The sequence below is a fragment of the Henckelia pumila genome, unplaced genomic scaffold (assembly GCF_033568475.1).
Source record: "Henckelia pumila isolate YLH828 unplaced genomic scaffold, ASM3356847v2 CTG_461:::fragment_3, whole genome shotgun sequence".
Classification (NCBI taxonomy): domain Eukaryota; kingdom Viridiplantae; phylum Streptophyta; class Magnoliopsida; order Lamiales; family Gesneriaceae; genus Henckelia; species Henckelia pumila.
In genome coordinates, this window is record NW_027331831.1 from 8878663 (window position 1) to 8891778 (window position 13116).

Consider the following 13116-nt stretch of genomic DNA (forward strand, 5'->3'; position numbering starts at 1 on the left):
TCAATTGTATTTTTCATCACAGATGAAGACCTATTTATAGATCCACATTTGAGATTAGTCCAAAAATTAATACATCATCATCTACATCATCACACACTAATTTTCCACATTTTACAACTCAATATTCAACATTCAACATTCAATATTCAATATTCAACATAATAATAATAATAATAATATATTTTTCAACAATATTTATATATTTTAGCGTAAATATTAATAACATATATAACTTGCCACTATAAAAAGATCAACCATTTTCACAACAACTTGCCACCGTCTGATAGAAGACATGTTCTTTGAGAAAAATAAAAATTTTAAAGAAACAAAAATAATTTGAACAAACTAAAAAAGTTGAGACATCTGTCACATCTTCCGACAAAGACAAATTTGACTAGAAGATTTCACTTTTCAGGGTAGATTCGAGCCTACGTTGGTCTGCCATTTTCCGTAATAGTTTGATATAATTTACCTAGTTAAAGAGAGTCAAAATCATAAATAATTTGATAATTTCACAATATTAAGGTATGCAATTAGGGCTGATTTTTCGATATAACGTAACAAAAATATCGATATGAAAAAAATTCATATCGATATCAATACCGAAATTTTAAAATTTTGGTATGAAAAAAATTCATATTGATACCAAAAAAAATTCGATATACCGAAAAAAGTCTGGATATCAAAAAAATTTCGATACGATATTGGTATAATTCGGTATTTTTGTACGGTATGTCAACCTTATATGCAACAATGGATGATACTGCCAGAAAACTAGTACGATGAACTGAAACAGGGAAGATGAATGGTACAAGTGTGTAGTAACTAAAATCATCATCAAAAAAATGTTTACATTATCCCAAAATATATGATTATATTATTCTCCAAGAAGGAAAATATATGCTATCAGACCGCAACACAGTGACCAATCAGACAGACAATCCAGTGACAGAACTAATGAATTTCAAGGATTTAGAGTCGTTCCTCCCAAAGAAACAACAGTGGCTGCTTCCCTTTGAAAAGAACACAAGAAAACCTCCATTTTTCACACTATAGACTGAAATCGTATAATACATTGCTTCCTGGAACCCAACATGTGAGAGAGATGAAAATTGAGCACATTTGGCAGCAGGACTTTCAAAAAATCAAACCCCGGAACAAGATGGTGTGATACGAACTGACCCGTCATGTTCCAAGTCCAGCCATAGTGAAAAATGCCTTTGATATTTTTTAGTTTGGTTCGTCTTAATGTCAATACATTCCTTTGAATACAGGATTCGTTCTGCATATGCTCGCTCCATGTTCCTCGTACTCTGCTTTAGTGTGGCATGCCTGAGTCGAGCAAAACAAGCAATTTCCGACGTTCATGTCAACAAAAGACGGAAAAATTGTGCCAAGTATTGTTCCACATTGAACTCATATTTGGGAAAATAAAATTTACCGTGAAAAATTCGGAAGTGGAGGCAAGTACCGAGCCTCCAAACCAAACTGCATATCTTTGGATAGGATGGCTGGTGACATTTACTTCCACGGGTTTAGCCTTTACTTCTCCGCCAAGCCGAGCATCTGATGCAAGAACTCGGGTGTCAACAATCTTTTTTAGGTCCCGCTGCAACCTTCTGTGGAAGTCTTTAAACATGGTCGATCCACCGGATAATACAACATTCTGCAATATCATGAAAGCAACTCTCAAAAGTCCCCAGAAGCAATGAAATCGAGAAATGAGGAACAAATAAAAAATATAAACACAATAGAATTTGATCAAATAATTATTGGCACCTTGTACAAGGCTCTTCTTGTATCTATTGGTGCTGACTGAATGCATTTGTCAATAACATCGGGTAAAGGGGAAGTGAAATCACTGCTATAAATTTCGGGATTGAAGAAGATCTGCAAGCAAAAGCCAAACAAACCATCAGATGATAGGCTGCCGAACACTTTACGTGGAATTCTAAAAAATGATGTTCCAACATGCAAAGCGTGAGCCATCCTTCTCAGAAACTTTTTAAGGAAATTGCCACATTGTGTCACATATCGTACTTGTATAGGTAGTCAAGCTTAAAGTGAGTGAATAAAGTAAACCTCAGGGCCAAGGAACCGCTCATAGCCTATGTCACAAGAATATGGAGCCCCCGTCTTTGGCTTAGTACCTCTCCACTGCTTAATGTATTTTGCCGGTTCTTTGTCATGCTTATTGAACTCCTGAATTTATCAAAATCAAAGACCAGTTAAAAACTATTTTGAATGTCACTGAAAAGTTAAATATTATAAAAATATTTCTTAGCAATTGCTAATTTAGGTATAATACATGGAAAATTTGATCCATACTGAATACTGTCATAGAACAGACTATACCTTGACAATGTCGGAAGATGTGTAACAATGCATTTCCTTCACCTTCCGGGCTACTTCGAAGGACTCCTCAGGTGGAACATGTTCTCCTCTTTCCTAGATGAAACTACATCAGGAGTAATGACAGAAACAGTACAGGAATCACAAAACGTAATGGTTCACTAGACTTCACCTCGAGGATAAGCAATACATCTCTCAAGATTCAACAAAACAGCAACAAAAATAAAGCATCAAAATTTTGTTCCTTGAAAAAGACATCTCGCAACATAATTTTCAATGAAATATTAAGAAAAACAAGATATTCTTGGAGACCATGAAAAATGAGCAAACAGAAAAGAGGACAGATTTTAAATCATGGTGAGTATTTCGTCCTGCTTGCCAACTGAGATCACTCTTTATAAGCTTATAATTATGGGTCCGCAATCATGCCAGTTGTGAGCACGACATTCGTAGAAAGGTAAGTTGAAAGATGAGGCAGTAAAGCAATTATCAGACCAGTATGGTGAAAAGGAAAGAATGCAAAGCTCGACAATAAAACAATTTCCTCTTATTCAAAATTTACAGAAATCTTCTTCAGAAAATCAATGGATATACTATCAATAACATTACTGCAAGACGTGAAATAATCAAGAAGCCGTACCCGCATAAGCTGCTGCACAAAAAGAGTGACATCTTTTCCTGCAATGGGAATCGACTTAATGCTGCTTCCAATAACATAACCATCGGCAACTGGTACAACATGAGTTGCTCCATCTCCCACATCCACTACAACTCCTGTCATCTCACACTAAGAAAAAATGTTTAAGAAGATTAAGTAGGCAACTATGCATGATGGTATTAGGGAAAACCACAGTTTAATATGATAAAGAATTTTTTCTACTGGTTTTCTGTTTCTTATGCTCATCATATCTATGCCACTGAGAGGCTGCAACTAAAAATTGCATGGAGAGAGACTGAGGGAAGTGTAAATGCACGATGCAGATTAGAAATGTGACCTCTGATTTTTTTTAATGTCAGATTCAGAATATCTAAATTTTTTGCAGTCCAAAGAAAGTATAAAACTTCAAAATCAGTGAATGGCAGAGTATTTTCAAATAACCTATCCACATTAGAAATACTACAGAAAAACACAAATCTTTGCAATATCGAACCCTCTAACGTCCCTACTCAATGGCAAATACAAATTCAGGAGTTGATGATGCACATAACAAGTACAACCGCCCGATTTGTTCAGTGCTACAGCTAACAGCCTCATCCATTAATAGAACGATCGTTGATTCAGATCTCATCCCCTTCCCCCTTGCTAAAAAACGAACGAGGAAGTCGGCCACTGCATTTAAAGATATGAGAAGAACATTCCATAAAAGAATATCAAACATCTCTACAAAGACTTCATGTTGGACCCTTGTTCCCAGCGTGGCACCAGATTTGATTAGATGAGCACACAATATGGAGTTAACGGTATTTTTTTTTACATCGGAAAACTAACGGAAGATGAGGATCATTCCTGTACCCTCAAAAGAATAATTTCCACCATACGTCATATAAATGCCCAAAGTTGTTGCAACAGTAACCCTTTCTGTTAGCTTATAAATTCAAGTGGTGTTCCATCTTAAAATGCTTCTAATGGGTGGTATAATCTCATGGGTTTGTTTATAAGCTACTCTTTATTAGTTTAAATGTTCGAAGTGGGAGATTTTAACGTTGCTGACCCCATGAGAAACCGACGTTTACGGCGGCCCACTCTAGATAGCATTCACACACTTTCAGTATTCAATGCATGCACTATGCACCTTAGTCCAACCTATAATTATGCTTTTAGGATACAACTGTCGACACTAATCCGATAATAGACCTTTTCTAGGTCACCTCTTCCGCTACGACATATATTTATGCCTTTTTTTACAAGATTATCGGTACTGATCTGATGGTAGTACTTTTCAAGGTCAACTCTTCCGCTGCATAGTCTCTCGAGAGCACCAATGTTAGGTTATAGAACCAAGAGGTGTTCCAGCCCAAAAGGCTTACCTAACGGGTGGAATAACCTTAACGTCACGGGATTATAAGCTACTCTTTGTTAATTTTAATGTTAGACGTTTGACATTTGTAACACTTTCTTTGACAGTATACTTTCTCTCAAACTTGTTTTCCTTCCATGATTGATTGCTATCTATTCTCTGTCATATCAAGCTTCAATCCTACAAAATATTAAGGCTTCTTATCACTTCATCTGTTCATCACCCAAATGTAAAAAAAAAAAATTTACTTTAAATGTGGCCTATACTAATACTTTTGTGAATGATAATTGACAGATTATTCACAGCTTCTGTACAAGATCAGGCGAGTCAGTATCCTTTAAGAAAAGGGGCCAGCTCTCAGACCAAAATGTTCAGACAGACAGCAAATACAAAGACTCCATTCATGTTAACAGCTGTCTATATGCATGTTCAGGCAATTCGATCGGACACAACTTTGTTGACAATTAATCAAATAAAAACTTCCCAGCTCTTTAAACCACTTCTCACAGTTTTAACGCAAATTCTGGATCTGTAAGTTTTATGACTCAATTCTCCAAACAACAGATCATCAAAAATCACAAAAACAAATCAAACAATCTAGGGAAGGGAAATAATTGATTTTATAATTCCTAAGCAACCAAAATGAATCCTAACCTTCGATGTTGTATATCCAGCAGCCAAAGCAAGCACAGGCTGCACCGCGATATACAGTCCTGGAACATTAAATGTCTCAAACATGATTTCCCCAGTATACTCTCGACTCTCCGGAGCTGTCAACGGACTCTCTGTTAACAAGAAGTAGTGATCTTCCGGATTGCAGCGCAAATAATTGAATATACATTGCTGCCAGAATCTCTCCATTGAGTCCCAATTATCCACCTGACCATTCTTGATAGGATAGCTCAAGTTATAAATGCTATTAGATTTAGATCTAGAAAAAGCTTCGTCTCCTATATTAAAATCCAGATCCGCCATCACACCAGCACTATGCTGCGCCAACCAATTGCTTCCCTTAGAAGAAGTAGCTCGAGGCTGGTTGAGAAATGACTCGTTTACTGCAACTACGGTAGGAAGTATAAAACTCGGCTCTACATTTCCAGCAAAACCCAATTTCGAATACCTGGAAAAACAGGAAGGGAAATAAAAAGTTCAATCTTTTAAGCAACCCACCTCAAATGAACAAGTACGGCCAATAGCAGAAAAATCAGCGTAATCATCAGGGCATTTCATCGAACACTTTAACTAATTTAGCATAAAGATTGAAAATAAAAACAAAATTTTAACTAATTACCCAGTTCCATTATCGATTACCACAGCCGGGCGACTTGTGGCAGGGTCCATGCGATACAGACAAAAGAATCTGCTGCCGAGTTCTCTGAAGGGATTCAAGGAAACCGGCGATCATGGTCGTTGAGATACCAACGACAGCTTTATATCGTCCATTTCATCGCGAAAACATCAAAATCACCGCCGCCGGAAAAATCATTCAATCATGACTGCCGCCTCCACATAATCAATCGGAGTCAGCAGCAGCTTGGAAAAAACCGATTGAGATGATCCCTGCTGCTCGAAGAAAACGTTGACAATGAATTCCGGGACAGTTATCCCGTGAAAAATGGAAACAGCAGACGAAGAATTACGTGGGTTTAGGTGGTGTTTATGGAAATCTTTGTTGCTTGTGTGGGTGTTGGGTGGGGGAGAAGACAAATAAACGGCGGAGGAGTGCAAAAGAAGGGGTGTCGGCTCTACGGAAATTGAAATGGATCTGAATCTGACGTCAGGTGGGGTGGACACCAAGTTAAGGTTGGTGCAGAACTTTCTCCTTTTTTTTTCATAAAAATGGTTGACCCGAAATGAATTAGAGGCTCATTGACTTTTGCGGATGGTAAATCGTGACTTTTGCGGATGGTAAATCGGGGATGTATACGAGCGACAAGAACATAAAGAAAGGAGCACATGACCTATGAAATCAAAATATATCATTTTGTAACTATAAAATAGTATTTGTAGAATATTTGTTCGATCATATATTTATAATTTATTTATTCTTACAACAAATTTAACAAAATTTGTAACAAAATTGTGAAAAAAAATTATTTTTATAAAAACGTTATAAAATTCATGTTCAAATGAAACTCAAATATACATTAATTAACAAGAAACAAAGATATGTTTTTATTTAAAATAGTTTAAAATTACACTAATGTTGTTGCATTATTACGCGTTGCAATAAATTTTAACCCACCCACATTATGGCATGTTATATATATTTAAGAGATGTTTCATCTCAAAAAATTTGCTTGGTGGGTGATATAAACACATGGATAATATTTAATGTAACACATATATATGTAACATTGAACCAAAAAAAAGGCATTGTTAACATAAAAAAGTTCAAATCTTTTATTATAATTTTGAACCAAATGATTTGAGGTTTGGATTCGAGATTAAAGTAGTGTTTGTGAAAGTTTCTAGTACGCACTTATCAGTTTTATTAAAAAAATACTAAAAAATATTTCTTAAAAACTCTTTCAAATACTACATAACTCCGTTCAAATCCTTCTAACCGAGTTCCGAACACAACCAAAAAGAATCTAACGAAAAATAAATTATAAATTTATGGTACTCTCAAATTTTGGAAGAATGCATTCCGTGGGAAGAATGACGGGTGAAAATAATATTAATGGTAGGTATTGATGGACAAAGAGTGGGTACCTTTTTTAAAAAACAAATACAAATTTATTTATTTTAAAAAAAAATTAGTTGTGTTGTTTATAGAATAGAATCATAGATACAGGAATTATAGTCCAATTATTGGATGGGCTGGAGACGGGCCCACGACTAGCATCTATTAAGCTCTATGCTAAAGCCAGTTTGGGACTAAAGAAAAAGGGCAAGTTCTTATGCTGGGCCAGATTCCCGAGGGGTTTGGCCCAACAATAATAGGATATGTCCATTTAACAAATAAGGCATAGTACACTACTCCAAAAGCATAAGCATATAGTTCAATATGTGGAACATTGTTCGCAAAAACAAGTTCATGTTTTCGAGTTGGTTAAGTAACCAAGTTCTTGAAAAATGGTTAGGAATTCGATTGTTTTTACCAATATTTTCTCGGACGAATCTGTCCCACAAGGCTTCTCCAAGACGGTTTATTTGACTAACATAGTTTGTTGGCTATTGAGCAGTATACAGTTTCTCACATTAATATATATATACATATACATATATATTTATTATTTATCAATAGATCTAAATAGAGTCAAGAAAAATGTTAGTGAACATAGTTTAGATTATAGAGTAAAATTTAATTTGGTACACGAACTTTTGGTTAATGTCAAATTAGTACACGAACTTTTTTAATGGCTTAATTGGTACATGTCCGTCGGATTCCGGTCAATTTTCGGTGACATTTATGTAGAATGTCCAATTTACCCTTTATTACAAAAAATGCATATTTTATTTTTGATTTTAATTAGATATATTTGTATATTATATTTTATGCGTAAAATTGATTTGATTAAAATTTTTATTTGTACATAATATTTATTAAATTAGATTGATTATATATTTCAACGAGAAGGATTAAATAAATTATATTAAGACACACAATATCTAAATAATTGTAAATAAATAAATTGATATCATAGAAAATAAATAAATATTTTTTTAGCTAAAATTCTGATTTTTGTATACATAATTTTCTCAATAATATTTTGAAAAAAAATATTAAATAAATAGTGATTGTGAAAAAATATTTTTTAATATTTGAACTATGTAAAAATTTATTGAATATATATTTTAATAAAAATATTACGTAAGTTTCACTAAAAATTAATTTAATTTTCAAATCATATTTATAATAAAAACTCATCGAAACAACAATTAAACTTCGCTTAACGTGACATATTTTTTAATCAACAAATAAAAAATTGAATTACGTTAGTTCGAAAGTTTATCCCGTTCGCACCAAAAAATAGCAGCTGCGGGTTTCCACATCATAAAAAAACAAATAAAAAATTGAAATTTTATTTAGTCACAACAATTTTATAAGAGAACATGACTAATAAAAAATTTAAAGTCGTTCTCGATTTTTATTATGAATAAAAATGATGAAGTTGGTTTTGAAACTAAAATAATATTAATATTTTAATTAATTTGTATCATTAAAAGACTATTATACCCTTTTGTTCATCATAATTTGGTCAAAATCTGGTGAACATGTACCAATTAAGTCATTAACAAAAGTTTGTGTACTAATTTGACATTTAATCAATAGTTAATGTATCAAATTAATTTTTACTCTTAGATTATATATGCATCACATGCGGAAAATAAAGGTGATAAATTTTTATATATATTGGAATTTATATTTAAAAAAAAGTCAATTAATACTTGATATTTTCTTAGTTTGGCAAATGTGAAACTGGCAAAATGAAAACAATGAATTAGATAATGAAAAACATACACAATGAACACGTACATAAAGTTGTGGGGGGTTTGGCACCGAGGCTACATTCCCAACCAAGATTCCACGAGCACTACTGAAAGTGGTGGTACATCGATCGAGTATGACTAAATATTGAGTAATTTTTTTTTCTTTTTTATACATTTGAAAATAATTTTTTTAAATATTTAAATTCAATCTAATTGAAAAAGATTTCACATTATAAGTTGAAAATATCGAGAACTATAGGTAATTAAAAATAAAATAATATACCACACCTATTAAAATTGAACGGAAAAATTAATGACAAAAACCATGCACATATAGAAATATTTTGATAACTGACGTTGGTCAAATTATTTTTTAGAAAACTAACCCTCTTTCGAGATATTTGAAGTATTTATAAACTACACTAGAGGAAGCTAGTTTTCTAAATAAATGATTGAATTTGGCATTTAAGTTGTACGTACGTAGATATCATATAATACTTTTTTCTAAAAAAAAATAAAAATAAAAATAAAGAAACTTAAAAATGCGAGTGGGCTAGGAGTTGTCTCCATTTACCCATCCTCTAAATGCGCAATTACCTATAAAAATATCACAAGATTGAAGACAAATGTAGGACAAGAGTCTCAAGATTCCCCCATGCATGACCTGCCTGTCTAGGGCAAATCATCAGTACTTGATGATATAGTGGAGCACCACCGGGATCGTGGCGGCCGCAGCCGCTTGTTTCAGCCGTGAACGAGTGACGGATCGGGGAGGAGGGCGGAGATGTAAAGTTTTACGTGTGATTATTGATTTGATAAAATTCCATAAAAAAATTTTGGTGATTCCCTCCAATTAGAGGGGGAGATGGTGGAAGCATCCCTAATAACAAGGGAGGCAAACATGGATGGTCTTTTGGAGCTTTTTTTGTCTGTGTTTTTGACAATTTTTTTATTATTTATTTATTTGTTTGAGGTTTCTTGGCAAATGTACACGTGCGCTAGTGAGTTATGGAGCAAACTGAGACCTTTTTTGTGTTAAAATTAAAATAAAAACAAGAGTTATTAGTGGCTTTTTAACTGTCCTTTTCGCCTACTTTATCGATGGTAAATAAATAATAGGAAAAATAATTATTATATAAATAATAATATGTAGGACGATAAAAGTTTTAGAAAAGTTCGGACATGCATCCTTCAAAACAATTAATCCATAAAATAATTATAATAACTTTCTCAATTTTATGACGTTGTTTGGAACACGAGGACATTGGGTTACGTGGAGTGTGTCTTTTTTTTTTTTCTTTCTATATTTAAAAAAAAATTAATTTTCTACTCCATATATACTAATATACTATTTGAGATACTGATATACATAGTATCATAAATCGTTGAGTATTATAAATACCCTACGTCGAATATTTAAAATAATGAAGAGTATTTATTGGGTTAATAAACTAATATTTGTGCTCTCATTGACGACCTAGAAAAATACTATCATTAGATCAATATCGATAATTAAAAAAAATTTCATATTAAAAGTTACATTATATCAGTGTCAACAATTGTACCAAAAAATGGTATATATTATGGATTGAGTTAAAGTACATTATGCATGTATTGAATTATTTGAATACTTTAATATGTTTTTTTTAAAAAAAAAACTATCAAATTAATACATCACATTGAATATAAAAATTAATAAATAGTAGCTTATAATAAACCATGAAATTCTACCAAATATTATACCATTTTTTGTTATGCAAATGCAACACCTCTTGATTTAACGCCGACTTACAAATTTATACTCTTTCGTAGAATACAATTAGCAATATATGGGAAATTTTTTTAAAGGTCGTTTTGTTTTTGTTTTTGTTTTTGTTTTTGGGGTTTTTTTGTTTAAGGAAATGGTCGCTTAATTTGTTACTAACATATTTGCACAAACGATGTGTGTGACAAAAGTTTTTTTATACTTAATTTCAATTAAAAAAATCTAATAAATTTATAGCAATAAAAATAGATAAATAAAATGATTGTATTGTATATTAAATAGAAATAATTAAATAAAAAAGAAAAAAAATAGAGATAGAGATAATGGAGAGAAACAGTTTTAATGTGTGTGTTTTTTTAAAATATTTTTTTAATATTTTGACATACCAAGAGACCAGCTAAGGATCTCTTACATAATAATAGCATTAGATATTTATATATAATATATACAGATTTTTTCTTAATTTGAATATGAATTTGTCAATTGCTTCGTCTACATAACTTTCAGGAAATATCAGGTTGATTCAATTTTTTTTTGTGCATGCACATTTTACTTTATATAAGTATAATTCTTACTTTCTATTCATAATATATATATATAATAAGTCCGTTTTAATATAAAATAAGCAAAAGTTTTTTTTGTTTGAACCCATAAAGTACAAGTTTTAGAACTGAACTGGTTTTTTTTACCATGTTAAAAAAAAAAAAGAGCTGGTTTTTTACTACCTATATTCTTATAAACTTTTTGCAGGACGTAACGTCAGGTGCATGAAATTTGTATTGAAGAATGTTGGGGCTTTATTTGGTTTTGTTTTCTGGATCAGGGGAAAGAATTGTGTCCAAGTTATTCCTCACTATTAGTCTATTAGTACTGATACATGTAAATATTTTAAAAAAGGGGAATTGCTGTAGATATATATATATATATGTATGTATGTATATATATATATATATGTATGTATGTATGTACGTTTAAATGAAGTAAAAAATATCCTATATAAGAACAAAATATATGGTTTTATACCAAAAAAAAAAACTGCATTATAAAAAAGTAATAGGTTCCACACGTGTAAAAATAATGTGGAATATTATCCATATTGTAAAGTATAGAAAAATGAATAAACACAGAAAATGAACTGCACCAGCTACATTGAGATTATAATAAATATAAAATAGAAGAAAAAACCAAAACCAAATCGAGACATGTAATATTTTCAGTGATCTTAAAACAAATTCATCATCTCAAATTGGTGCTTCGAGGATCGAGATGGATATCACAAACGGAAACTAGGATAATAATGTATGGAGAGAAACAAGGAAGTTGTGACGTGTCCTGACTGTAGATATCGGGTGAGTAAAAAGCCACCGATCAATTTAGGCTAAAAAACAATTTGGATGTAAAAGTTGTTAATTAAAAAATGTTTAAATAAATTCATATTTTTTAAAAAAAATTATTTTACTAAAAAAAAAAAAAACAAAACAAAACCGTACGTGTGTTTGGATATAAAAGTACTTTTGTTTTAATTTTTAAATAAAACTACAAGCAGAAGTCCAAAAAGACAAAATATTATTTTTAAAAAAAGTATCACCAATTTACCCTTATTTTAATTGTCTTTTTAACAATTTTTTTAAACAAAACAACACACATTTAAAAAAACACAATTTTTTAAAAAATAAGTGTTTTTAATCGGTTGACTTCCCCAACCAAACTAACTCCAAATGAGCATTTTTTTGTCTTGATTGATCTAATATTCGACGCACTCAGATCGTGTTCGCGCAATTCGGGCTCTTAATTTAATTTGCACCCTCATGTACATACGTGTACGATATAGCTTATTGAATAATCAATCTTACACCCTCAAAAAATATAACTCAATATAAGCTCGCTCATATAGTCATAAATACTAATTTTATTTTCCTATATGTTACAAAATCGTTATACTATGCTTACACCATCCATCCGATTACGTCATTGCTAATGAACCTGTTTAATATGTTGTTCAATGTCCATTCACATAATTAAAAGGAAAAGCCTTGTAATAACACGAAATCCACCAAATAAAGAGAATTAAATAAATTAAAATCAGAAGGAGAATAAATGAATTAAGGTAGTTTTATCGTATGCTTGAAAACCCTACGTTACCATGGTAACCACTTTAACGGAAAAAGAAGTGATGCAACATAGATCTTATTTTTACTTTTTTTTTGTCAAGTCGATATTTGAGATGTTAGCACTCGTCTTAGAGGTGAGAAAAAATATTGAATTTTTGGTATATCGAAATTACCATATTGAAAAAATATCGAATTTATCGAATTTTCAGTATATCAAAAATTTCTATACGGTAATGATACGAAATTTTTTGGTACGATAACGGTATGAAATTTGAAATTTTCGGTGTATACCGGTATACCAAAATATCGAAACAATATAAAAAAATTAAAAATATATAATATTTATAAAAAATAAAATTATAAATTTTTAAAAATACAAAAGTTTTTTCTGGTATAAAACGGTATATAGCGATACCGTACCAAAATTTTGGGT

General features: G+C 31.6%; 1 protein-coding gene across 1 annotated transcript; it reads right to left on the reverse strand.

Moving 5' to 3' along the window:
- Positions 1-813: 813 nt before the first annotated feature.
- On the reverse strand, positions 814-6174 carry LOC140871682 (actin-related protein 3). The gene is made up of 8 exons (XM_073274311.1): positions 5662-6174; positions 5025-5490; positions 2993-3139; positions 2356-2448; positions 2083-2202; positions 1780-1890; positions 1442-1666; positions 814-1332 (listed from the first exon to the last, which is right to left on the reverse strand). The coding sequence occupies exons 1-8, from the start codon at positions 5709-5711 to the stop codon at positions 1252-1254; spliced, it is 1293 nt and encodes a 430-aa protein (XP_073130412.1). The 5' UTR covers positions 5712-6174; the 3' UTR covers positions 814-1251.
- Between the last annotated feature and the right edge of the window lie 6942 nt (positions 6175-13116).